Here is a 26,502-nt window from a genome sequence, read left to right as displayed (position 1 = left end):
ACCAGGGAGGAGGCTGGGACTGGGACACAGAAGGACCAAGACTGTATTTGTAGAAAACCTTTAATGTTCCCCAGGCTGAGGGAGCCCTGGGAGCCAGCTAAAAACCCCCACTGTGAAGTCCCTGCCATGTCCCAGCAGTTTGGAGTGACATGGGGCTGCATCCTGCCTGTCAGAGGCTGAAGCCACTACCATCTTGCATGCGACTCCCCCAACCAGAACTGGCCTGCTCCTGGTCATCCAGGGAGGGCAGAGAGCTGCGGGTACCAGGACGTCGGCAGCCAGGGTGCAGGTCCCAGCACGGGGGCCCCTGAGACAGCCCATTGGAACTGGGAGGCTGGCGGTTCTCAATGACCAGGTCACTGCTGTCATCATCACTATCAGGCTCAGCAGGCCCAGGCCCTGCAGAGGGAGGACCTGTCAAACGCCCAGATGCCCCTCGCACCACGTTATTGCGCTGGTTGGCCGGCTTGACAGTGACAATGAGGTTATGGCTGTTGGCGACCATCATGTCCGTCACTTGGTCCAAGGTCTTCCCGGCTACTTCAATGCCATTGACCTCAAGGATCTCATCACTGACCGCCAGCAGCCCTGTACTCTCGGCCAGGCCCCCACGTACCAGGCGGGAGATGAAGATTCCTGGAACCCGCTCCAGGCCCTGGGGAGCCACACGCACACTCATGCCATCTCGGATGTAGAAGCCCAGGGGGCGGTCTGAACCATGCTTGTGCAGCCGCACCCGTCGGTGAGTCTCAGGCAGTAGGTCCACATCTATGACTGACGAAACCTGGCGGAAATCTTGGGGCAGGCTGATTAGCAGAGGTGGACGGGTGCGCAGCGGTGCCACTGGCCGCAGCAGGAGCCCTTTCTTGCGCCGCTGCAGAGAGTTGGAGGCAAAAGCCAGGCCGCTGGAGTCAGCTTCTGCTGCAGAAGAGGTGGGTGTTGAGATCAGAGACCTGCTCCCCGACTTGGGCTCTTTACAGGGGCCACTGTAGCTATTTCCTACCACTTGGAGGTCAGGTCAAGGGCAGGGACTGCAGAGGGTGACACGTGGGTACCCTGGGCATGGACTAACCCTTGTAGACCTGCCCCACAGGCACCTTACCCCACAGAGGCTGCCCACTGTACCCCTCCTCACCCCGCTTCTGCACCAATAGGCGCAGTGGTGGGGGCCCGCTGGCCAGGGCCCGGTGCAGACTGTCGTCGTTGGTGAGGGGCAGCAGGTCGCCGTGAGCATCCGTATAGCCAAGTAGCACGTCCAGGCCCGGGATCTGGTGCACCGCCCGCAGCAACCGCGAGAACTCCTGGAAGCCGCTCACCGAAGCGCGGGGCAGCGCGAAGCGTCGGAACTCGGCGTCAAACTGGAAGTCGGGGTTGGGGGAGAGGAGTCAGGACAGCCTGCGCCCCTTTCTCACCGCAGGCTGGCAGGGGTGGGAAAGATACCGGCTGCCGCAAAAGCGGCAGCCTTAAGCCCAGACCTCAGCTCCAGTACCAGGGACGCTGTCCAAGGTCTTCTCACCGCCCTCCAGGTACTCAGGCCACAGAGAGAGTTGGAGACCAGCAGTGGAGGAAGGAAGATGGATGGGGGAAGGCGAGCAGAAATGCAGAATGGGACTTGGAGGATAAAGGGAAGAGGTGGCGGGGACCAAGGAGCTGGGAAGGGGAGAAAGAGGGAATTGGGAGCGCCTAGGGCCGAGGCCGGAGGAGCCCTTACTTTGCTCTTCACCTCGACGATGCTATCGGGACTGCGAGCCGGAGTCCTCTGCGGCCGGGCCATGGCGGGGCCGGGCGGGCCGGGGACGGTGCCCCAGGCGGCCCGCAGAGGCGCAGGTGCACAGCCGGGCCGGCCCGCCCGCGCCGCCCCGCCCCTGGCGGTAGCACACGCCCCGCCTTCCCATCCGGAGCCTGACGTCAAGGGGGCAGCGACGCAGAGTGGAACGCGGAGTTCACGTTTCCTAGGAAACGGAGCCGGGGGTGGAGAGGAGCCTTCCTCCGCTCTTGCGTCATCACGCTGAAGTCCACGCGCCCCCGGAGTCTGGCGAGGAGAGCTCCGCCAATCCGAGGGGAGAGCCAAGGAGGTACCATTTATTGGACGTTGTGTGTGTGCTCTTATTTCCACTGGCCTTACAAGACCGTGCATTGTGTAGATGAGGAAACTGAGTCATAATAAATATGTGCTGAACCCCTCGGGGGTCACACGGCGCTGAAATGCTTTCGAGTCAACTTAACGGACGGCACTCGGCCGCAGGCCCCGGCCCTGGATCCCTCTCCAGAGACCGGACCAGCTCTTGTTCTGTTCCCTCTCGGTACCACAGGCATCTTGACGAACGGCCGAAACGCCGGGCCGCTGTCGGAGTGACGCCGCGATGAGAGTAAACGGGCCAGCATCCCGTGGACCAGCAGGAGTCTCCACATAAGCTCCCGAGCAGGACTCTCTCCTGCGCAGGCGCGGGGTGTACGTGGGCGGGGCCTCCTCCTCAGGCCCCGCCCAGCCGAAGGCGCTTCCTCTTCCGAGGAGAGGCGGGGCCTCGGCGCCCGCGGGAAACCCGGGCGGTTTGCCTCCGCTGGGTGCAGCCGCCGGGATGGCAGGTTCGGGGAGGCTGGTCCTACGGCCCTGGATTCGAGAGCTGATTCTGGGGTCAGAGACACTCTCCAGTCCACGAGCCGGGCAGCTGCTCGAGGTGAGCCCCCACTCAGGGCCCGGAGACCGAGGCGGAGGCCCCGGGTGGTGGGATTGACGCCGCTCGCTGCCGTCAGGTACTCCAGGAGGCCGAGGCCGCGGCCGCGGGCCCATCCCACGCCCCTGATGCGTCCGACGTCGGGGCCACGCTGCTTGTGTCTGACGGGACCTACAGTGTCCGATGCCTGGTGACGCGGGAGGCCCTGGACACCTCGGACTGGTGAGAGGCCCCGCGCGGCTCCGGAGGTCGGAGTCCCGCCGGAGAGCGCGAGGTGGGCGGGCCTTGTGTTCCGGTGGGCCCGGCAGTGAGGGTCCTGCTCGCCGCAGGGAGGAGAAGGAGTTCGGCTTCCGCGGGACAGAGGGCCGGCTGCTGCTGCTGCAGGACTGCGGGGTTCATATCCAGGTCGCTGAGGGCGGCGCGGTGAGTGGTGAGACTGCCTTGGGCGGGTTACCGGGCATGACTCTTCGTGAAGATTCCTGAGACCTCCCCTTCCCCCCGAACTCCTCCAGCCCGCAGAGTTCTATCTCCAGGTGGACCGCTTCAGCCTGCTGCCCACGGAGCAGCCCCGGCTACGGGTGCCTGGTTGGTAAGTGATGCCTTCGCCCTCCAGCAGCTCTCCCCACCCCAGCCTGGCCAGCGCTGGCAGAAGCCTTTGGGGTAGGAGGGTTTGGGCCCCCATTAACTACCCTTGTCTTTTTCTTAGCAACCAAGACTTAGATGTTCAGAAAAAGCTCTATGAATGCCTTGAGTGAGTCTGGGGTTGGGCTCGGGGGCCACGTGTGGTTTGGTGAGGGGTTTGTGTATCTGGGTAGACCGGCTTCAGCATGGTTCGAGTCCTCGCCACTCTCTTCCTGTAGGGAGCACCTTTCAGAGTCCACCTCGTCCAATGCAGGTACTGTAGGGCTTGGCCAGCCGTCCTAACACCCTGTGCAGTGACCTCTCCAGCCTTAAACTCCCGCTTCCTCAATAAGCTGTCCTCCCACTTCCCCTCCCGGTCCTCTCCTTTAAGCCTTGACTCATCCCGTGGTCCCCTGTCCTCAGGCCTATCACTGTCCCAGCTTCTGGATGAAATGCGGGAGGATCAGGAGCATCAGGGGGCGCTCGTGTGCCTGGCTGAAAGCTGCCTGACGCTGGAGGGCCCTTGCACAGCACCCCCGCTCACCCACTGGGCTGCCTCACGATGCAAGGCTACGGTCAGTCTGGGGCTTTTCTTGGGAGATGTCAGGGTGAGGAGTTAGGCAAGGGTCATGTCCCACAGGACATGAGAGTAAATGGGCCTGTCCTACAGAGTTTATGTCCCACAGGGAGAAGCTGTGTACACTGTCCCCAGCTCAATGCTATGCATCTCTGAGAATGACCAGCTAATTCTGAGCTCTCTAGGCCCCTGTCAGAGGACACAGGGTAAGGGGGACTGGAGAGGTTGGGGGGATACCTGGGGCCCAGGTCCACAGTGCTGATAAGCCTTCCTGAACCCCCCAGGCCCTGAGCTGCCCCCACCAGACCCGGCTCTGCAGGACCTATCTCTGACCCTCATAGCCTCTCCTTCCTCACCCAGTTCCTCAGGTGAGGTGATGCACAGGTCACAGGCACTCACTGCCGTCTGTCAGGTTCCCGGGCTGCGCAGGATGCTGTTAAAGTTGCACGGCGGGTGGGGGATGAACACGGTCCCTGCTGTCCTGTCTGAGCTCGCAGGCCACTCAGCTGCTCTAAGCGGAGAGGGCTGTGCCTACAATGAGTCCCCTCCTCCTCAGGAACCCCAGCTTTACCCGGCCACATGTCATCCGAGGAAAGTGGTACCAGCATCAGCCTTCTGCCTGCCCTGTCCTTGGCTGCTCCAGACCCAGGGCAGAGGAGCAGCTCCCAGCCCCCACCAGCCATCTGCGCAGCCCCTGCCCCCCTGATCCCCAGGTCCCCACACCCCAGTCAAACCCCCAGCTCCCCACTCCATAGCTGCACTCCCAGTCTCTCACCCCGTGGCCATGTCCCCAGTACACAACAGGCTCTTGTGACCAGGCCCCAGAAACCTAGCCTGGAGTTCAAGGAGTTTGTAGGGTTGCCCTGCAAGAATCAGCGGCCTTCTCCCAGGACCGGAGCTACCAAGGGAGCCCAGGAGCCCTGCCCTGTCTGGGTGAGCTTAGCCCCTCTGCAGCTGGAGGGTGGAATGAGGAAGGCCTGAGGTGGAGCTGGGAGGGAGCATGGGTAGCCTTGGATGGGGTTGGGGTCCTTGTTATCTCTTCCCCAAACACCATACCCCTTTCAGGAACCCCCAAAGAGACATCGTGATGGTTCTGCCTTCCAATATGAGTATGAGCCACCCTGCACGTCCCTCTGTGCTCGGGTCCAAGCTGCCAGGTGAGTTCCTGGGTCTGCCCCCACTCTTGGTCACTAGTCCCAGGCTCCATTGACCTGCAGCCGTGGTTTCTTTCCAGGCTTCCTCCCCAGCTCATGGCCTGGGCCTTGCACTTTCTGATGGATCCACAGCCAGAGTCTAAGCCAACTCCAATGTGAGAGGTCACGCAGGACAGATACCGCTCCACACTCTGCTTCCTTCGAGTTTTTTAATAAAATAATCTCATGCGGCAGGAGAGGAGAGGATCAGGGACTGGGGCCGCCGCCTCTTTGGTCTGTGGCTGGGGAGGGTGGGCTCTGCTCAGGGCCGGAGGGCTCTGTGGGCTGTGGGGGCAGATGCTCCGTTCCAAGGCCAGATCCTGTGAGGAGAGGGAGGGGGAGAGAGGAAGGTTCAGGGCTGGGCTAATAAGCAGTCCTGCCACCCTCCCAGCTGGCCTGGACCCCCTCTTACCTAGGCTTGGGGATGGAGGTGCCTCAAGTTTTGGCCTGCGTTTGAGGACCGGGGAGCGCTGCAGCCGCAGGGGCCGTTCTAAGGGACACAGAAAGGCTTGGGGTGGGTGCTAAGGCTCGGGGTCTGTCCATCCCCTGCCCCTCTCTTCTACCTCCAGTGCATGTAAGCATGCGCTCACACACACTGCTGCCTTCAGAGCATCCCCCATCCCTGCGTCCTCACCCCTGACAGAGGCTGCTCTTCGGGACATGGAGCCAGTGCTAGTTGAAAGGGCTTATTGTCAAACCCTTGCACCTGGCCTTCTGGCGCCCTGATTTCTTGAGCCCTCACACACTGGTGGCTCCCTCCAAGGACCAAAGCCATGAAGGGAGCCCCAGAAGCCCACCCTCCCGCATCTCCTGCATTCAAGCACACGTGGAGGTGTCTCCCCTCACCAGCAGGGGCCTGGAGCTGGTCCTCATGCACAGACACTGCTCGCCGCCCTGCCGAGAGAGGCCTCGGCCTCAGCTGGCCATCTGAGGGAGGCCAGGGAATCAGGGGGTGTTCCAACAGCTGTCCCCACTCCAGCCCTTGCCTCCCACCCTCAGGGTCCTTAGAGGAGCCGAGTTCCCAGCAGGAACTCCTCCAGCACCCAACCCAGGATTGGGATGGGGAATCGGGTGCCTACCTACCTTCATTCCTAGGGCCCAAGCAAGGGTCCTCTGGGAGGCCCAGGCTGTCTCGGGAGGGGCTGGTTCTGCAGGGACTTGGGCTTTGACCAGGAGAGGGAGGGCCTGGACCATCCTGTTGGCCCCAACCACGGCTCCTGAGCTCTGCATTCAACTGCTGCCCCAGTGTCTTCCAGGTGGCAGACTCGGGCCCCTGGCTCCCTGGGCAAGGTCTGCAGGAGGGGTCTGTGGGGAGAAGGGTGTCAGCCAAGACCTGGTCAGGTCTTGGAGATAGGTCTGAACAACGGTCTGACCCCGCTCCTGCCTGTCCCTGCTCCCCCTACCAACACACACAGTGGCCGTCACTCACCAGCAGACACAGAGTGGGTGCGGGACTTGATCGAGATGGGAGGGGCCTCCGTGGAACTGTCCATAATGTCACCTGCAAGGCGGAGCTGGGGACTCAGGTACCTGACCTTGGAGGTGAGGGGAAGAAAAACCTGGCCTCTCCCCTTCCTTCCCCAGGAGAGCAGCCCTTGGGGGCTGTCTGTAAGGACACCTCCCAGCAAATGTACTGCCACACCCCAGGGTCCCACTTACCATCTGAGCCAGCTTTCTTGATTTCGCCATCTTTGCTCTGTAGGAAACAGGGCAATCAGATTCCAGCCCTGCCCTGGCCCCAAACCCTAGCCTTTTGTTCATTCTTGTTCTCATAATCCAGCCACTGAATGCCCACCATGGGCTGGACAAGAACATGGCAAACCCAGTCCAGCCCTCTTAGAACGCTTCGCACACTTCAATGTTTCTAAATTCAGGCCAACTTCATGCTTTGTTTTGTTTTGTTTTCAGATGTTGAATGGGCTGGGCGCGGTGGCTCACGCCTGTAATCCCAGCACTTTGGGAGGCCGAGGCGGGCGGATCACAAGGTCAGGAGATCGAGACCATCCTGGCTAACCCGGTGAAACCCCGTCTCTACTAAAAAATACAAAAAACTAGCTGGGCAAGGTGGCAGGCGCCTATAGTCCCAGCTACTCAGGAGGCTGAGGCAGGAGAATGGCGTGAACCTGAAAGGCGGAGCTTGCAGTGATCTGAGATCCGGCCACTGCACTCCAGTTTGGGCGACAGAGTGAGACTCTGTCTCAAAAAAAAAAAAAAAAAAAAAAAAAAAAATACGAAAAAAAAAAATAGCCGGGCGTGGTGGCAGGCGCCTGTAGTCCCAGCTACTCAGGAGGCTGAGGCAGGAGAATGGCGTGAACCCGGGAGGCGGAGCTTGCAGTGAGCCGAGATCGTGCCCACTGCACTCTAGCCTGGGGGACAGAGCGAGACTCCATCTCAAAAAAAAAAAAAAAAGATATTGAATGGTATGGAGGACTGGGGTTCTTTGGGATTGTGATGAGAGTGACATTAACAGGGTGGCCACAGAGGAGAGTCAGGGAAGAACCATGGGCAGGCAATGCAGGGATGGCTGAGGAGGGACCTGGTGTAACCCACAATTAGAGACTGGAGGCAAGGTAGGGAGGACATCCAGACCACCCAGGGATGTGTGTGGAGGTTCTGATTTGCACCTAGGGGAGGAAAGCAGTGAGGTTTTAAGGTGGCCAGGGCCAAGACCCCACAGGGCCCCCAAGCAGGGTGTGAAGTCTTAACAGTGTCTTGAGAAGAAGCCCCTGGAGGACGACTTGCTATTTCAAGTACAGGTGACAAGGTCAGAATTTTTCTTTTTCTTTTTTCTTTTTTTTTTTTTTGAGATGGAGTCTCATTCTTGTCCAGGCTAGAGTGCAGTGGCACGATCCAGGCTCACTGCAACCTGTCTCCCAGGTTGAAGCAATTCTTGTGCCTCAGCCTCCCAAGTAGCTGGGACTATAGGTGCCCACCACCACACCCGGCTAATTTTTGTATTTTTAGTAGAGACAGGGTTTCACCGGCTGGCCAGGTTGGTCTCTTAACTCCTGACCTCAGGTAATCCACCTGCCTCAGCCTCCCAAAGTGTTGGGAATACAGGCGTGAGCCACAGCACCCGGCCCAGGTCTTAGATTTCTGTTAGACCTGCAGAGAAAAGACTTTCTCAGGTCCGAAGAGGAGATACTGGTGGCCTGTGCCTGGGTTGAGAAGCCAAGAGGGAAGAAAGGTCGATTCTGTAACCACTTTGAGGATGGAGTAGAACTGACAATTAGACCTATCTGTCATGAGTCTCCTCCATCTTGGTCACATATGTCACCCACAGCATGCCACCTGCCCTCTCACTTCATGGTCATGTCCCCCCAACTCACTTGCTTCCTCTTGCCTTCAGCACCCCCACTGCCTCGGCTGACGCCTATCCTCTGCAGCATTACTTGTACCCGCTGTTCAAAGGATGGAGCCAGCTCTGTTTCTCCCCGCTCCAGGGGCCGCCTCTAGGGACAGAGATGCTCGGGTTGGAGAGAGTCCATGCCCTGGGTCCCAGAAGTGCCTTCCCTGCCATCAGCAAGCCTCACCTTGTCGGGTCTGGCACCCAGCGTTGCCTCCTCCTCAGCAGGCAGCAGTATCATCGAGTAGGCCTTGCTATCTCTTGTGTAGCGAGGTCGGCTCCTGCGGGCAGGGTCAGGGCTGCTGGTGTCCCCCTCAGCCCCACCAGGCTCCTCACCACGGCTGGGACGGGTTGGCGGCCGCAGTAGGTCGCCAAACGTAGTTTTTCGGGTTCGGGGAGCTGCCCCAGGGCTGGTCTCTAGATCAGGTCGTGGACCCCGCGTTGAACGAGGCTTCTTGAAGGCAAAGAGGGTGCCCAGCTTCTTTCGCAGTGTACGGGGGACAGGAGTGGCGCCCCCCTCAGTGGCCGGGTCCTCCTCGGGGGCCCAGCTGTGGGGACACCCAGCAGTGAGTGAGAAAGCCATCAGGCATCCCACCCTCTCCCACCCCCAGCAGATGCCCCTCACTCACAGGCGATCCTGCTGGATCAGCCTTTTGGAGAAGAATTCCTCCACGCCCTCGTCCACGCGGGCACTGAGCCCATTCCCTTCCTGCGGCAAGGCTGGGGGCACCTGGGGGGCATCATGGGGTCAGGGGTCAGGGCTGAGTGCAACTCTGGCTTCTCCCCTCGCCCCTGGCCGGCAGCCTGGACTGAGTAACTCCCGGATTCCAGACTGGGGTGACCCTAGGGGCTGCTGATACCAGCCTCCTACTGTCCTGCTGCTGGACAGAGACGCCAGATTTCACACACTCCTCACCCGCTGCTGGCTCCCGCACACCCAGTCCACACCCGTCCTTGTCCCACAGAGTATCCTACATGCCCAAGCCACCCGGTCACCAGCAAACCTAGACCCCACGTGCCCCCGGGGTCACCCATTCCCACTTGCCACAGCTCTGCTCTGAACAGTTCCCTGCAGTGTCCCCCACCCCACCCCCACTCCACCCGGCCTGCTGCCGGCTCAGTGGCGCCGGCTGCTGCGTCAGACCCTCTGGGGGGCCTCAAGCCAGCTCCTCCCCGCCCTCTGCCAGTGCCCGCCGCCCCCGCGGGCTTGCAGCCCACACACGCATCTCCCCACACGCACCGCCGCCGGACGCGCAGCAGACGCAGGCTTGGCCCCGCGGCCCGGCTACCCGGTTGCCCGGCATCTCTCAGCAGCCCCAGGGGAGGGAGGGAGGACGGACACCCTCTCTCGCGCAGCCACGGAGGCCGCGGGCCGCCCCGAGGCGGAGTCCCACATCCAGGCACACCCCGAACGGAACCCGCACACCCATGGTCCTGCACAGGCATGGCCTGGGGTGCGGGGTGGCCAGGAAGAAGCCAGGATGTGACCACGGCCGCACGACCAGGTGGCCTTGGGCCCCTACCAACCCCTCTCCTTGACCGCCACCACCCATGAGGAGCGGCCGGGCCACCCGCGATCCCCAATTACACGCGCTCCGGAGTGGGGGAAGGGTGCTCACCTGGGGGCCCCCCGGCGGCGGGCGGTGGTGGTGCTGGCGTCGCGGCCGCGGCCGGGCCCGGGTCGGATGGCGCAGGGGCTGCCCCGCCGGTGGCAGGTCCATGCGGGGCAGTGGGGCGGCCGGGGGCCCGGGGGCGGCAGGGCTCGGAGAGCCGCGCGCGGACGGCCCAGCCTGCGGCTCCGCATCTTCTCCCGGAGCCGCCAGCTCGGGCTCCGGCTCCGCTTCCTCAGCAGCACCTGAGGGGACAGCACCAGAAGAGCACCGAACGCCGAGCCCGGGGAGGTGGCGGCGGAGGCGCTGGGGCGGCGGGGGACCCGCCCAGGGCGCGGGGAGGGGCCCGGCTACGCCGCCCGTCCCCCCGCCCCTCCGCCCCTCCCCCACCGCCGCTGTCCGTGGTGCTGAGCGCGGCCCCGAGTGCGCGCAGCTCCGCGCCGCCGCCAAGCATGCGCGTCCCGGGGGTAGGGAAAGGGGCATGGGGGAGGCGAGTCGAGCCGGTGTCCTGTCCCTAGTCTGCCCAGGTCCCGCACCGGGCTGACCACAGCAGACCCCAGCTTTGCAGGTTGCACGGGGGTCCTGGCCTGGCCCAGTCAAGGGCTGGGGGGTACCCAGACAAGGCTGAATGAATTCATCCAGGTACCCGGGTCCCCAGTCTAATGGAGCTTCAGCCCACCCATGTAAACTCCCTTCCCCAAGGCCCTGACTTACTTTGAATGAAGGGAACCAGGTGAAGACCGTGGCTGAGCTCAGGCCATTTCTGTGGAGGACTGTCATCCTGGTGGGGAGGGCACAAACTCAGCCTGAGGTAGGAGAGCACCACCCCAAAAGAACTGCCTTTCACCTTCCACACTCCACAGCAAGATGGGAAGATTGGGAGTGCTATGCCCCGTGTTCTGAAACTACTTACCTTCTCCTCCTCCTCTTCCTTCTCCTCCTGGGGGAAGAAAAGACCTTCCAATTCCCCAGGCTCAAGGAGGCTGGGCTCACCTCCATCCGGTGCCGGTAGGGCAGGGGGCATTGTCACTGTTGCCTGATGAGCCATACTCTCCACCTGCAATACCAAGCAGCCAAAGATGGAAGGTAGGGCCTCAGCCATGATCCCATTGGTGCTAAAGGGACCCTGAAATAGCCCTAAGCTACATGACCCCAGAAGACATTACAGAGCCCCTGCAAGGAAGATGGCCAAGTCACTGCATGTGTGTGTTTGCACGAAAGTGTGTGCACATCTCCCCCTCACCAGCCGATCCCGGGCTGCACTCAGGCCTGCCAAAGCCTGAGCCACAATGCTCTCTGCCAAGGTCCCTGTGATTGATAGCCGCATGTCCCTAAGGGCAGGAGAGGACAGGGGTTAATGGGCTGGCTTTGCTTAGCCTTGGCCAGCCCAGCCCCATCCAGCCTACCTGAGCCTAGTGAAGGCATCTTGCAGCAGCTGCTCTGGGAGCAGCTCCGGGAGGCCCCTCGAGCCTGCCAGGACCCCCTCTAGCTGCTCCCTCCAGCTGGATCCCTGCAGCATCTGTGGGCAGAGGCTCCTTGCTGTGTCCAGTGTGGCCTGAGTGAAGTCCTAGACAAAGGTCAGAGCATGGTGAGGATATGTCCAGACACCAGGCTGCTGGCTTGAGGCTCCAACTCCAACAGAATATTGAGTCAGGGGATATCATGGTTAAAACTAAAGGATGGGGGTCAAACCTGCATATGGAGGTGGGGCTGGGGCAGGAGTACCCTCTCACCTGGATGTCCTGGCGGCAGACCTCGCCCACCTGTCCCAGAAGGCCCTCCAGCTTCTGCCCAAGCTGCCAGTGATGGCTTGGGGAGCTTCCAGCTTCATATAGAATGGGGAGAATCTGAGGGCCAAAGAGGAAAAGCAGTTGCAAGCTGACAGGTAACTAAGAGGGGAAGGGTCCTTGTAGCAGGAGGGGAGTGCTCACGCTGAGAGAGAAGTTGGCATTTTGGATGGCATCCTCGGCCTGGCGCACAGCCGCTTCACCCTGGGGCCCAGACCCACAGCCCAGCAGCTCCACATGCTCCTGCACCGACTGACACAATTCATTCACTTCCTGGGGGAGAATGGGGATCAGTCTCAGCCTAGCTCCCTCCCAGTCTCCCAGATCCTGCCTGCCTTCCTCCCAGGCTCTTTAACAGAGGGAAGTCCTGAAGCTGGCACTCTTAGACCAGCCAATTTGGAACCCTATCTGTTCAAGGAGGGAAGAACTATCTGTTGCTTTGGTTCATTTTAAGGACTTTATATATACTTCCTAAGTGCCCAGAATAGGAAGGAAAGCAGTTGTAAATCATGTCTGTATTTTAGAAGCTGAGTTTGTCCACACAGAGGACAGACTGGGAGAGGGGTGGAAAAGGGAGTGAGTAGCCCTGGAGGAGGGACCAGGAGGAGCAAGGGATAATTGGTGTGGGGGTAAGAAGTGGCATGTTGGAAGGTTGGTCTAGAGGCAGGACGAAGGAGGGCTATGAAGGCTCCAGTGTGACCAGGAGAGACCTGGAAGGATGCCCCAACCTCTGTCCACAGCACTGGGTGGCTGTGGGCACCAGTGGAATTGGGTTCCAGAGTAGACAACAGGGTTTGTGGGAGACGATGACATCACTTGGAGAAGTGCACAGCATGAAGCTCTGCAGGATGTCTAGATTAAGACCTTTGGGCTCTGCAGCTTAGGAAAGAAGAGGTATTTGGGAATGGAGAGGTGGAAACACCTCCAATAGATAAGGTAGTGGAGGGAGATGAAGACAGTGAAGGAGCAGCTGGGTTTGGACACACAATGGAGAGGAGAGGGGAGCTCTGGATATGTGAGGTCAGAGATGGGGTTATAATTGGGAGAAAACTGAGGGAGGACATAAAAATTCCTCTTTAACAGGACACCCTGTTTACATGCTTAATGTTATGCAGCCAAGGGTGTCATTTGGAGAGCTATTTAAGAGGTGTTTAGCCATCTCCAGATCAAGGAGAGGGACTTTGTCTGGGACAGCAGGGTTCAGGCACCCTGGTTCCAGGAAAGTCAGACCCTCTGACTCATGGAGGCTCCCGGATGCCACAGGTCTCCTCATGCCCTACCTCTCGTGGTTGGGGAAGGGACACTGACCTGCTCTGAGGGGTCTGAGACCAGACCGAGTAGCTGAAGGCAGGTCGTGTGTTCAGAAGAGGCAGGGTCTGCACGGTTGTTCCTCAAGAGACAGGCTTGGATCTAGGGGTAAGGGGTATTGAGAAATGCTGAGGGACAGAGCCACTGTGCAGAGAAGGACAAGGGAAGAGGGGAACGCCCACCTGATGGACTGCACGTGCTGTCAGTTCAGGGCGGCTGCGCTGCGCCTGGGCCACGTCGTTCAGTGGCAGAGGCATGGCCTTCAGGCTGTGGTTCTGCTCCAGCGCCTGCGCCACGTCCAGCAGACCCAGAGCAGATGTGTGGTTCCGGTCCCAGACCACAGACCTGGGCCGGGCCTGGCTTCAGTCAGGGACAGAGCTCCACAACGCCCCACCCAACCCTCGGCCTCCTCAGTTCGCCTCGTCTACCTGCTCCATTTGCTCCGCCTCATTCAGTCCCGCCCCTTAGCCCGGTGCCCTCCTCTCCACCGCGCCCCCTGCCCGCTGGTCCCACCCCTCTGACCCCGCCCACCGGAGCCTGGAGTTGACCCGGAGCGCCTTGGCCAGCAACTTGGCGCCCGCGTCCCCCATGGCGTTGCCGCTGATATCCAGCGCAGTCAGGTTAGGATTGGTGGCTAGGGCCCGGAGTAGGACGCTGGCGCCCAGCTTCAGCCGAGACTCAGCCACCGACAGAGACTGAAGAGGCTGGGGTTAAGAGAAAGCCATTGATGACTGGAGTCAGGGGTCAGTGAGGGCAGGTCACAGGGTCTGAGGGAACAAGAGAAGGGAGGACCAAAGGGGTCTAATTGCCCGAGGACCCTGCAAGGTCCCGTGAACTCACACAGTCGTCGTCCTGCATGAGCTGGACAATCCGGTGCAGGACGTCATCCAGGGTCTCCCTGTGAGCAGGGCCGCAGTTGTGGGGGACAGGGGTGGTAGGGTGTTGTCTGGGAGGCCTAGGAGTGGGGTGGGGGCTCACTTGCACCGGACGTTGAAGTTCCTTCCAAGCGCCACATGTCTCAGGGACCGGCTTCTCCCGATGGCCAGCACCAGAGTCACCATGTCCGAGCCGAAGCCTGGGGGTGACTCGGGTCATGCACGAGGCGAAGTTGCAAGGATAGGGTGGGGATTAGGAATCGAGTGGATGATGCGAGGATGGGCTCCCGCTCCCGTGCAGCCTCACCGTTATCCGCCAGATCCAGGGAGCTCACAGCGCCTGCGTCGCACACTAAGTCTTGTATCACCTGGGCGCCGGCCGAGCGCAGCTGGATGTGGGAGGTGGGAGATGGGACCCACTCAGGCCGCGAGTAGGGAGGGGTAGGCGGCCCACAGCCCTGCCTTCCCGCCTCCCAGCGCCACTCCTAATGTGTGTTCTCTGGGGGCCGGCGCTCACCTCGCAAGTGCTGAGGTCAAGGTGCAGGTCGCGGAGGTGCGTGTTGAGCGCGAGGCCATCCAAAAGAGCCCTGGGAGGGGACGTTACAGGGGGTGGCAGGAGCTGGGACAGGGGGCTCCAGGGTGCGAACGAAGGAGGCAGGGCCAGGATCTGGGGGAGGTTGTGGGAGCGACCGGAGCAGAAGCGGGGAGGGGCGAAGGCCAGGGCGGGGTTGGAGCGCCCGCGGGGGCGTGGCCGGGGTCAGACACTGACCTGAGCGCGTCCGGCGGCAGCTTGCAGCCCGCCAGGCCCAGGTGCCGCAGCGTCCGCGCGCGGCTGAGGAAGAGCTGCAGCGCGGCCGGCGCAGTGCGGGACTTCCTGGGGGAAGTGGGAAGGTGGGCCTGGGGGCGCAAGAAGGCGGCTTCCAGCAGCCTCCCCCCGGCCCCGACAGGTCCGCCTTACGTGCGGGAGAAGATGTTCCTCGAAGCGTCGAGGTGGGTAAGGCTGGTGCAGCAGCCTCGGGACAGCGCTGCGAAGAGCTGCGGGGGGAGGCTGTTAGCTGCACCCGCGGGGGGACCGAGCCCTCCCTGTCCCGCCCTCCAGTCCGCCCTGTCGATCATCCATCCCCCCACGGAGCACCCCCTCACAGTGTCCAGGGCGGTGTCGGTGCCTGCGAGATTCAGGAACGACAGCACGTTAGGACGGCTCAGGAAGCTATAGAGGCCCTGGCGGGAGGACAGGGGTGGGATGGAGTCGGGGATGGCCTCCCAGGGCTTCCGAACAACCCCAGGCTCCCACCCTGAAGACAGCCACTTACCCCACTGTCCTCGGAGGACCCCAGCGCCCCGGGATTCCCGGAAAGGTCCAGGTGGGTCAGGGCGGAGTCGAAGGCAGCATTGGTGGCCAGTGCCCGGCCCAGAGCCCTCATTCCTGGTGGTGGGGTGGGGTGGCTCAGCAGTTGGGCAGACCCCCACCCCCCTCCCCTCACCCCCTCCCTCATCCAGCCTACCTCGCGGCGTCAACCCTGTCTGGGCGAGGCTGAGTCTCCTCAGGGCTCCTGGACAACGCTCGAGGTGTCTGCTGAGTGCAGCCATGCCTAGGGGGTGGGACCAGCCACGTGGGTTTCACCTCCTGCTGCCCGCCCCTGCGGTCCCCAGGCTCATCCATACCTCGGTCATCCAGCAGGTTCCCTGCCAGGCTGAGCTCCCGCAGCCCAGAACTCGAGTGTCCCGCCAGAGCCTGGGCCAGTCGTCGGACAAAGTCTCTGGGGACCAGACCCCAGGCATGAGATTCTGCCCCTGGCTTGCCAACCCCTTCCAGTCCACTAGCCCCCAATCCCAAGCCCCTAGACTCTCCTCTCCAAGCCCTCCCTTTCCCCTCACCCCCTCAGGCCGCAGGTCTCCAGCACCAGCTCCTCCAGGTGCGATGACTGACTCATCATGTGTAGAATCTGTTCTGAGACCTCAAGGCTCTGAGAAGCAGAGGGTGGCGGCTCACGGGCTGCACCCTGGCCCTCAGAGGGCTGCACCCTGGCTCACACCCTTGGTCCCTCCCTGCCCTTACCCCCCACCCCCTCACCAGTTTCATGTCAACACAGGAGAGGCACCGGAACCACAGGTTGTAGGATAGGGCAGCCACACTCAAGGCCAGGTCCCTGGTGGGAGGGTGGAAAGAGAGACAGAGCTCAGGGCCCTTCAGCCAGGTCCCAGGCCCAGCAGCCCCTCCATGGAGATGAGGCCCAGGGATATGGGCCCCGGGATCGTCCTCCTCTCCCATCCTGGCAGGCTGCACACCGACTGCCGAGGTGGCTGAAGTCTCCCAGGCTGAAATGGCGGCAGCCCTGGCGATGGTAGATGGTGTCCACGTCCTGGGCAAGAAGGAGATGCTTACAATTTGCTTGGGACCACAAGGGGCAGGGAGGGGCTCAGCACACATGGGGGACCAGATGTCTCCATAGCCCTCCAAAAGGGCCCTACCCTCACCCACTGAATCTCCTCTCGGAAAGGGAAGCCATTGTAGTCACACAGAGCCTCATATGTCTCCAAGAAGCCACCTGGGGAGGGGACAGGGGTGCAATGGGGGGAAGGAGAGAGACAAAAGGTCAGCAATGGAGGAAGACCAGACCCACAGGCTAGGTGGTGGCTGTGACCTGAATGGCTCTGTTCAGTGTGGGACCCCCCCAGCTTGTGGGTCTGGGGAGGCAGAGTTAGGGCAGGCTGGAAGGCCTGTGGCCCTGCCTTTGCCCTTACCACAGGGGCTGCAGGGGCCAGTGGACTCCAAGGGGCTGCTTCTCTCCAGCCGAGCCAGCATGGGGGCAGGTGTGGGCCTCCGGAATAGCTTCCTGGTAGGGGGTTAAGCAGAAGGACGCAAGGGACTTCCAGCCTCTGGGATGGGAAGCAGCCCTTCTCATGCACTCCCTCCTCCTTCCTTCCCTGTCAGCCCCTCAAATTTGCCGGGCCTCACCCAAGGGTCGAGCGAGGGAAGACCTTCTTGATGGCTGCAGCCACATGCTGGGCCAGCTGTTCCAGGGCGGCCACACCAGGAAACTCCAGGACCAACTCACGCAGGGACTCCAGCTCAAAGGTGACCTAGGGAAGGGGGACTACTGGGCCTCGGCTCCACGCATGGGCGCAGGTGATGGTGGTAGCATGAAGACCCGGCTGCAGGCCCAGGTGGGGTGCTAGGTGTCTCACCTGAGGGGGTGTCTCCTGCAGCGCCATGGCCTGGACCTCCAGGTAGCTGAATGTGCAGTCCACCTAGGAAGTGCCTAGATCAGCTGGGACCAAGCCCCAAACCCAGCCCTCATGGAAGCCCAGTCCTTTGGGCAGCCTGGAGCAGAGCCAGACCTGCCTGGACTCCACTCCTGTTGGCTGCCTGGAGCCGACTGCTGGTGCAAAGTCAGGGCCCACAAGGCCAAGAAGGACCGCAGATGCAGCCCCTTGCTGAGATAGCTGCTGGAGGGTGGGAGGTGTGGCCAGGCCCTGGGACTCACCCTCAGCGGGAGGCAGGTGGTGTGTAGCAGGTAGGCTCTCCATCGTAGCAGCGCCTGGGGAAAGACAGTCTGATACCCTGGGCAGAACAAGAGGCTCTTTCTGTGGGGCCACAGCTGCCTCCCCGGCTCTGTCCCCTGCCCCATACCAGGACATGGTTTTGCACAGCACCCTCCCCGGGTAGCCAGGTTTTCAGCAGCAGCTCCACCTCTTTGGGCCACAGGAACCTGGTGATCTCGCCTGTGGAAGGGCAGCCTGCTGGATGACTTCGGTCCTTGCACATAAGCCACTGGTACCCGCAGTCTGTGCCAGGCTGGGGCCCTGGGGCTAATCTGCGGCCAGCGAGGAAGGAGGGGAGAGGATCTGGGGCGCCCGCCCTCCTGGGGAGCAGAGAGGACCTCTGACCGGGCCCTCCGGGGCGCTGGGTGGGCCTCTGATTTTGGGGCTGCACTACTTCCTCCCAGCCAAGAAGGCGGGAAGAGCCAGCCCTTACCTCGCAGCTCACAGGAGATGCCGTCGGGGGTCTGGGCCATGGGCAGGGTAGGCTGGGGAGGCCCAACGAGCTCCGGCGGGAAACAGCAGCGGACGAGCGCGCACACAGGAAGCCAGGGGCCCCGACCCGCAAGGCAGCCACCTGCTCCCCCGGCGGCGGAAGGTGCGCGCCGCTTCCTGCCAGGCCGCCCCCGGCCCGGCCCCTCCCCGCCCCGGCCTCGCGGCCCTAGAGCTCGCCAGGGAGCGGGGTTGTGGGAAGGGGGCCGAGTCCCACCTGCCCTCCCACCCTGTCGCCCAGGAGCTTCTCCGCCAGGGTAGACGTTGCGGTGGGGAGTGGCGTGGCCGGGAGGGTGGCGCATATGGCGGGCCTCCAGCTGGTCCTCGCCCCCTGCTTCCACCCCGCCCCGCAGTCCCTGCCGCGAACACCAGGGGACGCTGCCTGCCCGGGGATCCCCGCGGCCCACCCAGGCTGGTCCCCTCCAAAGCCCCGGCTGCGGAGGTGGACGAGGCGCCTGGCAGAAAGGGGGACTGTTCAGCAAGGAGCGCCTGATATCTGCCAACACCAGGGGTCCTGCCCCTTGCTCCGAACCTGGAGTCCGTGACCGTGTTACAGATCCAGGACATTTTGAATAGGTGGGAAAAAATGCCAGATGGGGCCGGGCGCCGTGGCTCACGCCTGTAATCCCAGCACTTTGGAAGGCCGAGGCGGGAGGAACGTTTGAGCCAAGGAGTTCGAGACCAAGCTGGCCAACACAGGGAGACCCTGTCTCTACAAAAAAAAAAAAAAAATTAAAACTTAGCTGGTGTGATGGTGTGTGTCTGTAATCCTAGCTACTTGGGAGGCTGAGGTGGGAGGATCGCTTGAGCTTGGGAGGCAGAGGTTGCAGTGAGCGGAGATTGCACAACTATACTCCAGTCTGGGTGACAAAGCCAGGTCCTGTCTGAAAAAAAAAAAAAAAAGCCTGATGGTTCCAGCGCCCTTCCTTGCCACAGAGGTGGGGTCAAGGCTGAAGGTGAGGGTGTACCTGGGGCCTTCAGGGGGACAGCCTGGGGCTAAGGTGAGTCCTGAACCCCAAGCACTTCATAGAGCGCTGGAGTGAGTCCTCCAGGTACATGGGGGTCTTCCTGTGTCTGCCTTCTCCCCAAGCTGGAGAGAGTTTGGGAGGGGCAGCCAGAGAGAGAGAGATAAGCTAGTGTCTCCAGGGCTGAGAGGGGTCAGACAGTCATGGGGTAGGGCCTGCTAGCCTGTTGCCCTCTAAAAGACCAGGACCTAGATTCTGGAAGCTTCACAGGAAGAGGCTGCATTTTTTTTTTCTTCTATTACAATCTAAACTCCACTTAAGCGGTAAGGATCAGCGGTCTACCCTGCCCGTAGCTCAGCAAGGTGGAGGTGAAAAGACAGCTAAGGGTGACAGAGAGGAGTCAGCTGGAGAAGATGCTGCACAGAGAGTTCCTGCTGCCTCCCGGATTGAAGAGACATACTTGGTTGGTTGGTTTGTTTCTTTTGAGACAGAGTCTTGCTCTGTGGTCCAGGCTGGAGGGCAGTGGCACAATCTTGGCTCACTGCAGCCTCTGCCTCCCAGGTTCCAGCGATTCTCCTGCCTCAGTCTCCTGAGTAGCTGGGATTACAGGTACCCACCATCATGCCCAGGCTAATTATTATTATTATTATTATTATTATTATTAGAGACAGTTTCGGTCTTGTTGCCCAGGCTGGAGTACAGTGGGGAGATCTTGGTTCACTGCAACCTCTGCCTCCCGGGTTCAAGCAATTCTTCTGCCTCAGCCTCCCAAGTAGCTGGAATTAGGCACACGCCACCACACCCAGCGAATTTTTGTATTTTTAGTAGAGATGGGGTTTCACCATGTTTGTCAGGCTGGTCTCCAACTCCTGACCTCAGGCAATCCGCCCACCTCAGCCTCCCAAAGTGCTGGGATTACAGGTGTGAGCCACTATGCCTGGCCACGAAGAGACATAATTTGGATTAAAATCTAAGGCTCGAAGACCACACAGAACCCTCAAACTGCTTGTAGGGTGACAGTTCAGTAGGTCTCACACAGTACTGCCAAGGAACCAAGAATGCAGATTCTGGCCAGGTGTAGTGGCTCATGCCTATAATCCCAGCACTTTGGGAGGCCGAGGTGGATCGCCTGAGCTCAGGAGTTCGAGACCAACCTGGCTAACATGGTGAAACCTTGTCTCTACTAAAATACAAAAAGCTGAGCGTGTTCATGGGCACCTGTAGTCCCAGCTACTGGGGAGGCTGAGGCACTAGAATTGCTTGAGTCCAAGAGGTAGAGGTTGCAGTGAGCCAAGATCTCACCACTGCACTCCAGCCTGGGTGACAGAGCAAGACTCCATCTCAAAAAAAAAAAAAAAAAAAAAAGCAGGTTCTGCAGGCACACTGCCTAGATGACACCTAACATGTTACTTAGCCTTTCTGGTCTTCCAGTTTTATTTGTAAGCCGGAGCTATTAACTAACCTCAAGCCTTGCTCTAAGGATTCAATGTTTATTAAGGGAAGTGCCCACAACAGTGCCTGGCACTCAGATAACACTCACATTTGCCAAGTCTACCATGACAACCCAGGGATTCCAAAACAGAATGGCAGAAAATCCACCTCACTGGGATTTTTCTGTTTAGAATGACAAGGAGGAGAGATGAGAGTGACTGCCAAAAGGGTTGGAGCCATGCCCAGGTGGAGGGCCTCTGGAGGCTGCAGCGACGCCAGTGGGGCCAGTCCCTGTGTGTGTGAGCACATGGGGGCAGGCAGGGACAACTGAGAAATCAGGCCAGGCTTGCAGGACTAGCCACGTGGCTGGTGGCAGTCAGGGCGGTAGTAACACAGCAAACCTGATCTCAGAGACCAAGTGAACACCTGGGACTCAGTTCTTACAAGTGACAGTGACTCAATGAGAAGTTGTCAGCTTGTTCAAGCCCTTCTGTGTTCTGGATGGCATGTTACTCCATGGGCGTTCAGGAAATGCCAAAGCTCCTGAGAGTATTAGCCTTGCCTGCTCTGGGTAGCACAGGCTGAGGACGAGACTTGCCTCCCAGGTGGGCTGGGCTACGCCCCCTTGGTGCTGCCACAAGGCTCACCTCAGATGATTTTCAAAGACCAGGTCCTGACAAGCCAGAGAAGAGCTCAGGTACTTGCTGAGCTGGGCAGCAATAGGGTGATGCCAGCCCAGGGGTGAAAAGGGCATAAATTCTTTACTTCTGTGGCTTAACAGTGAGGGAGCTGCACGCAGGTTCAGGAACTTCCCCGTCAACAGTTCTTTGGGGTGCAGTAACAAAACTGGCTTCTGCTGCTAAAGGTTTTATAATTAAGGGTCAGACAGGATGCATCCTGGGCTATGCAGCAGGAGGATCCCTTTTCAGGCTTAACTACCTCACAATGTCAGTTCTTTTGCCCCTTCCCAAGCTAAAACAAATCCACTTACAGAGGGCCGGGAGTGGTGGTGCACGCCCATAATCCCAGCACTTTGGGAGGCCAAGGTGGGCAGATCACAAGGTCAGGAGATCGAGACCATCCTGGCCAACATGGTGAAACTCCGTCTCTACTAAAATACAATTAGTCAGGTGTGGTTGCATGCACCTGTATTCCCAGCTACTGCGGAGGCTGAGGCAGGAGAATCGCTTGAATTTGGGAGGCAGAGGTTGCAGTGAACCCAGATCGTGCCACTGCACTCCAGCATGGCAACAGACAGAGAATCTATCTCAAAACAAACAAACAAACACCTTTCAAACAGAATATGTACAATCAGGAATGACAGGCTGTGTTGAAGATACAGAAAAACTGAGCCTCATTGTTCTGCAAAAAGGTTATATATGCTTAGGTGGCTGGGCATGGTGGTTCATGCCTATAATTCAGCACTTTGGGAGGCTGTGGCAGGAAGATCACTTCAGTTCAGGAGTTTGAGACTAGCCTGGGTAACACAGCAAGACCCTATCTCTACAAAAAAAATAAAAAATAATAAAAAATAAAAAAAAATGAGCCAGGTGTGATAGCATGGCCTGTAGTCCCAGCTATCCAGGAGGCTGAGGTAGGAGGATTGCTTGAGCCTAGTTCGAGGTCACAGTGAGTTGTTTGTGCCACCACATCCCAGCCTAGGTGAGAGTGAGACCCTGTCTCAAAAAAAACACGGAATTAAAAAAAAGTTGGGGCCAGGTGTGGTGGCTCATGCCTGTAATCCCAGAACTTTGGGAGGCTGAGGCGGGCGGATCACCTGAGGTCAGGAGTTCGAAATTAGCCTGACCAACATGGTGAAACCCCATCTCTACTAAAAATACAAAAATTAGCTGGGTGTGGTGGTGGGTGCCTGTAATCCCAGCTTCTCAGGAGGCTGAGGCAGGAGAATCCCTTGAACCCAGGAGGTGGAAGTTGAAGTGATCCAAGATTGTGCCACTGCACTCCAGCTTGGGTGACAAAGTGAGACTCCATCTCAAAAAAAAAAAAAAAAGTTTTGGCTGACTGACTGGTAGTGGGTACCCTGGTGGGTAAACCATGGATGGGAGACAGAACTCAAGCTCCAACAGACCGAGACCACTAACTTTCAGAGCAAAGAGTTCACTGCCTGGCTGAAATCCCGAGGCCCCAGGAGGCCCTGGGTTCTTTTCCTGGGAGACCCATCTGTGTAGACAGCACTAGGCAGCCAAAAGCTTCACACATTTTGCTGTTACTTCTCATTGAAAACTTGTAAGTTGGAATTTTGGTTAAAAAACTCGAGTAAGTGGTTTAAACTTTCGCCTAAAGTGGGTTTGCCAAAGCAATCTGCCTAGAAACGGCAGCAGCAGGATGATTTTCCAGTCACGCCTAAGATTCCAAACATGACACAACTCTATCCACCTTCCTGGGGTGCTAACAGGCAGTTCTATTATCTAAGACAGTCTCCTCACTACCTGATGATTGTGCATCTGTCTCTCCTTTCAAATGAACTTCTCTAGGGCAGGCTGGGTACAGCTTCTCTGTTCCCTCACACCTGGCAGAGCTCTAGGTACATCTGATCCCAGGCCTCCTTGAGCTGAGATGCTGAGAGCCTCCCATTACCCCTTTCACTCTAAGCAGCTCTGTGGCCCATCTACTCTGTGCACTGGGCGCCTACTCAAGTGGATCACGGAAGCTGGCTGCCGTCCATCTACTCACCTGTACTCACACTTTTTGGGGAGTTAGAAAGTTACAGCAGGGGCCGGGCGCGGTAGCTCATGCCTGTAATCCCAGCACTTTGGGAGGCTGAGGCGGGTGGATCACGAGGTCAGGAGATCGAGACCATCTGGCTAACACAGTGAAACCCCGTCTCAAATACAAAAAATTGGCCAGGCGTGGTGGCAGGCGCCTGTAGTCCCAGCTACTCGGGAGGTTGACGCAGGAGAATGGCGTGAATCCAGGAGACAGAGGTTGCAGTGAGCCGAGATTGCGCCACTGCGCTCCAGCCTGGGCAACGGAGCGAGACTCCATCTCAAAAAAAAAAAAAAAAAAGTTATAGCAGGATGTGCTCAATATCCAGTCACCCGCCAAGATCATATCCTCCCATCTGCTGGAGAAAGTACCATCCCAGGAACAGAGGTTGCCTGTGAAAGGCAGCAGCCTGCACAGCCTGGAACCATGTATGCAGTCCCCCAACCTCCCTCAAGCAGGCAGGAATCATGCAAGATGGAGTCTTTGGAGCACTTGTTAATCCGTTATGATTTATTAGCTGTACAGCAGTAGATCCTCCTCCCCAGCTTTCAACCCCATTACATATTTTATTACAGGTCTCATGTTGGCGTCCTAAAATAATGAAAAATATCACACAGTACAGCTAAGTACAAAATGCATCAACCTAGAGTCTGATAGCTAACTGATGGCTCTCTTAAAAGCAATACACAGAAGAAAAAAGTGTCTGAAATCAGTAAGACTGAGGCTTTCTAAAAAACACATTTTTAAACATGTGACAGTTCATGTGCAAGAATCACTTTTTAGTTGGTTTTGTTTCACATTATTATTTTTTGAAGATCCAAAGTTTAAATTTCTGACCTAGTGAAATTTTCTGGCCCAGCTTATAAGGGCTGCTGTGACCCACTCATAATCACCCTTCTGCTTTAACAGAAGATTTATAAAACACAACAATCAGCTACATACGGGGCAAAGAAAATGTTGATGGGAAATCATAACTGAAAGTTAATTGTACAAGGTTCAAATGCTGGCTCCGTGGGCTGGAAATCATGATCTGCCACGTGGGTGTCCGTCACTGGTGGGCAGTGGTGTGGGTGCCATTCTGCTACATGATTGTGATCCGATTCCTTGTCAACATTTACACACTACAGAGTCTGTGGTAACTTAATTTGCAAGTAATTAAAATGCTGGGTTTTCTTACACTGCACTTCTTTTCAACCTCTTAATTAATGGAAAAGATTAAAATGTAAAAAAAGTTATTTACAAGCTTGACCATACCAGAAACTTTGCCAAGAAAGAGGCAAAGCTTTCAGGACAGAACCTGATCGTAGCATGCCATACTACTGGTGTGCAGCTGACTCCAAGCAAAGGGAGTCAGGGAAAAGCAAAAGCAAAAAACAGTTTAAAAGTCTAAGTCCTTCCCAAGTGTGCATTTACAATTAAAAACTCTCTTGGGAAGAAGACCATAGAACTCTGGGAAGCCTGGTGGCCATTCTGGAGTGGTTTACCACATGGAGGGAGGGGTCAATGTCTCCGTTTCCATCTAGGAAAACGAGTTAGTCGTCAACACTGTCCTCAGCACTTCACAGTAAACCCTCGGGGACTCAGAACATTCCATGATTTGCTAACATCAGACAGCAAGTTCTAGTTAAATCACATTTTTTTCTAACATCATCCTTGAAGTTTTCGTTCTTGGTATGTTTGGTAAAATGATGCTTTTCCCAAAGCCAAAAAAAGAAAGAAGGGAGAAAAATTAAGATGCGGGCCGTTTAAACACAGCCCAGAGCAGTCCTGGCGACACACAAGGCTCCGCCATCACCGGTCCATCATGCTGAGGATCATCTCGGGCGTGAGGTCTCCGTTGGGGGCGTCTGTGGCAGCTGGCTGGGGCTCCTCTTCCTCTCCCTCTGCGGGCTCAGCATCTGGCTCTTTTTTTACTTCAACTATAATGTTTTCAATTGCACCTGTATTCTGGTCTTCAACCTGAATGATAGCTGTTGCTGGCAAAGAAGAGCACAGACAGAACAAATGGTGCATTAAAGCCCCAAGCATCACAAGGGTCCTTCAGACTGACATCGAACAGGATGTCAGCAATGCAGGAAAGCCTTACTAGATAGTGGTCCAGAGAGAGTCAATTTATTTTTTATTTTATTTTTTGAGACGGAGTCTTGCTGTATCACCAGGCTGGAGTGCACTGGCACAATCTCGGCTCACTGCAACCTTGCCTCTTGGGTTAAAGTGATTTTCCTACCTCAGCCTCCTGAGTAGCTGGGACTCCAGGCGCCCGCCCCTATGCCTGGCTAATTTTTGTATTTTTAGCAGAGATGGGGTTTTACCATGTTGGCCAGGCTGGTATGGAACTCTTGACCTCAGGTGATCCTCTCGCTTTGACCCCCCAAAGTGCTGGGATCACAGGTGTGAGCCACCGTGCCTGACCCTGAGTTTCTTAGAAGGGGCAATCTCAGCACAGAAACTGCTTTCCCTCTCCACCCTTTACGATTTGGCTCTTTTATATTCATTACTGCATCCGTTCTGCCAGCTGACTGTGACTTTGGTTGTTTTTCAAAACCCGCCCACATTAACAGTACCCATCTTGTAGAACACAAGTACCGTTCTAGCTCTGGACTTCTTCTCCTTGAAATGTAACAGGCCTCTAAAGACTTCCTCAGATGTTCCTCAGTAAAAACTCCTAAAAAACCATTTCCTGAGAGTTTGTTCTCGACATGCCCTTAACTTGTTCTCATGGCTTAGTTCCCACCTCCCCAAAGAACAAGGACCCATCTGGCTCCCCCACATGCTCGGAGAAGACTCCAGCCTCCAGAGCAGAGATGAACAACTTACGCTGGTTCTGTTTGGGCTGGTTGGTTCTGCCAGGGGGTCGTCCTCTCCGCTTCTTGGCGGGTGGTGGGGCTGGGGTCACAGGCTGAGGCTCTGGCTCGGGTTCAATTTCTACGGCAGGCTCCTCCTCATCCTCATTGTCGTCCAGATCTGGTTCAGCATTTTCTTTTCATGATATCAAGAAGCACAGGAGGTGGGACAAGGAGAAGGGTGGTGCAGAAGAAAGAAAACAATTATATATTCTTTGAAGTCTTGTTTTATACATATATATATATTTCTTTTCTTTTTTTTTTGAGACAGAGTCTCACTCTGTTGCCCAGGCTGGAGTGCAGTGGCACGATCTCGGCTCACTGCCACCTCCACCTCCCAGATTCAAGTAATTCTCATGGCTCAGCCTCCTGAGGGGCAGGGACTACAGGCACGCACCGCTATGCCCAGGTAATTTTTCTTTTTCTTTTTTTTTTGAGACAGAGTCTCACTCTATCTCCCAGGCTGGAATGTAGTGGCACGATCTTGGCTTACTGCAACCTCCGCAACC

At 58.1% G+C, this 26,502-nt stretch overlaps 4 protein-coding genes across 11 annotated transcripts in view; 1 reads left to right on the top strand and 3 right to left on the bottom strand.

Moving 5' to 3' along the window:
- Positions 1-42: 42 nt before the first annotated feature.
- PARD6A (par-6 family cell polarity regulator alpha) lies at positions 43-2,137 on the bottom strand. Of its 2 annotated transcripts, none has more exons than XM_010355092.2 (3): positions 1,712-2,137; positions 1,136-1,358; positions 43-921 (listed from the first exon to the last, which is right to left on the bottom strand). In XM_010355092.2, exons 1-3 carry the CDS (start codon positions 2,135-2,137, stop codon positions 170-172), a joined length of 1,401 nt encoding a protein of 466 aa, XP_010353394.2. In that variant the 3' UTR covers positions 43-169. The 2 variants fall into 2 exon arrangements, with proteins under 2 accessions (XP_010353394.2, XP_010353395.2); XM_010355093.2 differs by having other exon boundaries at positions 43-918.
- ACD (ACD shelterin complex subunit and telomerase recruitment factor) lies at positions 1,938-5,280 on the top strand. Of its 2 annotated transcripts, XM_010355096.2 has the most exons (13): positions 1,938-2,075; positions 2,313-2,678; positions 2,755-2,897; positions 3,005-3,098; positions 3,188-3,264; positions 3,382-3,426; positions 3,536-3,570; positions 3,720-3,871; positions 3,983-4,079; positions 4,158-4,241; positions 4,430-4,806; positions 4,939-5,030; positions 5,108-5,280. In XM_010355096.2, exons 2-13 carry the CDS (start codon positions 2,580-2,582, stop codon positions 5,184-5,186), a joined length of 1,374 nt encoding a protein of 457 aa, XP_010353398.1. In that variant the 5' UTR covers positions 1,938-2,075; positions 2,313-2,579; the 3' UTR covers positions 5,187-5,280. The 2 variants fall into 2 exon arrangements, with proteins under 2 accessions (XP_010353398.1, XP_010353397.1); XM_010355095.2 differs by lacking the exons at positions 1,938-2,075; positions 4,158-4,241 and having other exon boundaries at positions 2,522-2,678; positions 5,108-5,263.
- Positions 5,207-18,329, bottom strand: CARMIL2 (capping protein regulator and myosin 1 linker 2). Of its 5 annotated transcripts, none has more exons than XM_030924614.1 (39): positions 17,972-18,329; positions 17,627-17,718; positions 17,481-17,534; positions 17,182-17,244; positions 16,952-17,076; positions 16,738-16,829; positions 16,471-16,541; positions 16,282-16,355; positions 16,067-16,142; positions 15,871-15,959; positions 15,658-15,752; positions 15,498-15,584; positions 15,306-15,418; positions 15,136-15,213; positions 14,951-15,027; positions 14,762-14,866; positions 14,510-14,579; positions 14,300-14,381; positions 14,096-14,192; positions 13,958-14,015; positions 13,649-13,821; positions 13,300-13,462; positions 13,118-13,219; positions 11,954-12,082; positions 11,756-11,869; positions 11,429-11,589; positions 11,266-11,353; positions 10,936-11,079; positions 10,737-10,803; positions 10,032-10,267; positions 9,042-9,142; positions 8,600-8,960; positions 8,396-8,518; positions 6,726-6,762; positions 6,496-6,567; positions 6,150-6,371; positions 5,913-5,960; positions 5,479-5,556; positions 5,207-5,386 (listed from the first exon to the last, which is right to left on the bottom strand). In XM_030924614.1, the coding sequence occupies exons 1-39, from the start codon at positions 18,327-18,329 to the stop codon at positions 5,274-5,276; spliced, it is 4,488 nt and encodes a 1,495-aa protein (XP_030780474.1). In that variant the 3' UTR covers positions 5,207-5,273. The 5 variants fall into 5 exon arrangements, with proteins under 5 accessions (XP_030780474.1, XP_030780476.1, XP_030780473.1 ...); XM_030924616.1 differs by having other exon boundaries at positions 5,913-5,993; positions 17,627-17,810; positions 17,972-18,079; XM_030924613.1 differs by having other exon boundaries at positions 5,208-5,386; positions 5,913-5,993; positions 17,972-18,328.
- A 5,303-nt stretch (positions 18,330-23,632) lies between these two features.
- CTCF (CCCTC-binding factor) overlaps positions 23,633-26,502 on the bottom strand; it is an 81,298-nt gene continuing 78,428 nt past the window's right edge. Inside the window, exons 11-12 of one of the 2 annotated variants that reach the window (XM_030924610.1) lie at positions 25,968-26,129; positions 23,633-25,126 (exon numbers count right to left, since the gene is read on the bottom strand). In XM_030924610.1, coding sequence (XP_030780470.1) covers positions 24,942-25,126; positions 25,968-26,129 — 347 coding nt within the window. In that variant the 3' untranslated portion in view covers positions 23,633-24,941. The remainder of the gene's footprint in view (positions 25,127-25,967; positions 26,130-26,502) is intronic. The other variant, XM_030924611.1, reaches the window with a different exon arrangement.

Source organism: Rhinopithecus roxellana, chromosome 20, assembly GCF_007565055.1.
Source record: "Rhinopithecus roxellana isolate Shanxi Qingling chromosome 20, ASM756505v1, whole genome shotgun sequence".
Classification (NCBI taxonomy): domain Eukaryota; kingdom Metazoa; phylum Chordata; class Mammalia; order Primates; family Cercopithecidae; genus Rhinopithecus; species Rhinopithecus roxellana.
Note: the sequence above shows the minus strand (reverse complement) of the source record. Positions and strands in the feature narration are given on the sequence as shown.

Coding starts and splice junctions, on each gene's coding strand:
- PARD6A (XM_010355092.2), bottom strand. CDS start 2,137: ATGCACGGTCTTGTAAGGCCAGTGGAAATAAGAGCACACACACAACGT. Junction 1,359..1,711: donor TCGTCGAGGTGAAGAGCAAA/GTAAGGGCTCCT, acceptor CCCGACTTCCAG/TTTGACGCCGAGTTCCGACG. Junction 922..1,135: donor CCTATTGGTGCAGAAGCGGG/GTGAGGAGGGGT, acceptor CCTCTTCTGCAG/CAGAAGCTGACTCCAGCGGC.
- ACD (XM_010355096.2), top strand. CDS start 2,580: ATGGCAGGTTCGGGGAGGCTGGTCCTACGGCCCTGGATTCGAGAGCTG. Junction 3,427..3,535: donor AAGCTCTATGAATGCCTTGA/GTGAGTCTGGGG, acceptor CTCTTCCTGTAG/GGAGCACCTTTCAGAGTCCA. Junction 4,080..4,157: donor CCCCTGTCAGAGGACACAGG/GTAAGGGGGACT, acceptor TGAACCCCCCAG/GCCCTGAGCTGCCCCCACCA.
- CARMIL2 (XM_030924612.1), bottom strand. CDS start 18,329: ATGCGCCACCCTCCCGGCCACGCCACTCCCCACCGCAACGTCTACCCT. Junction 17,535..17,626: donor CTGTGCAAAACCATGTCCTG/GTATGGGGCAGG, acceptor GTCTTTCCCCAG/GCGCTGCTACGATGGAGAGC. Junction 14,016..14,095: donor AACTTCAACGTCCGGTGCAA/GTGAGCCCCCAC, acceptor CCCTGCTCACAG/GGAGACCCTGGATGACGTCC.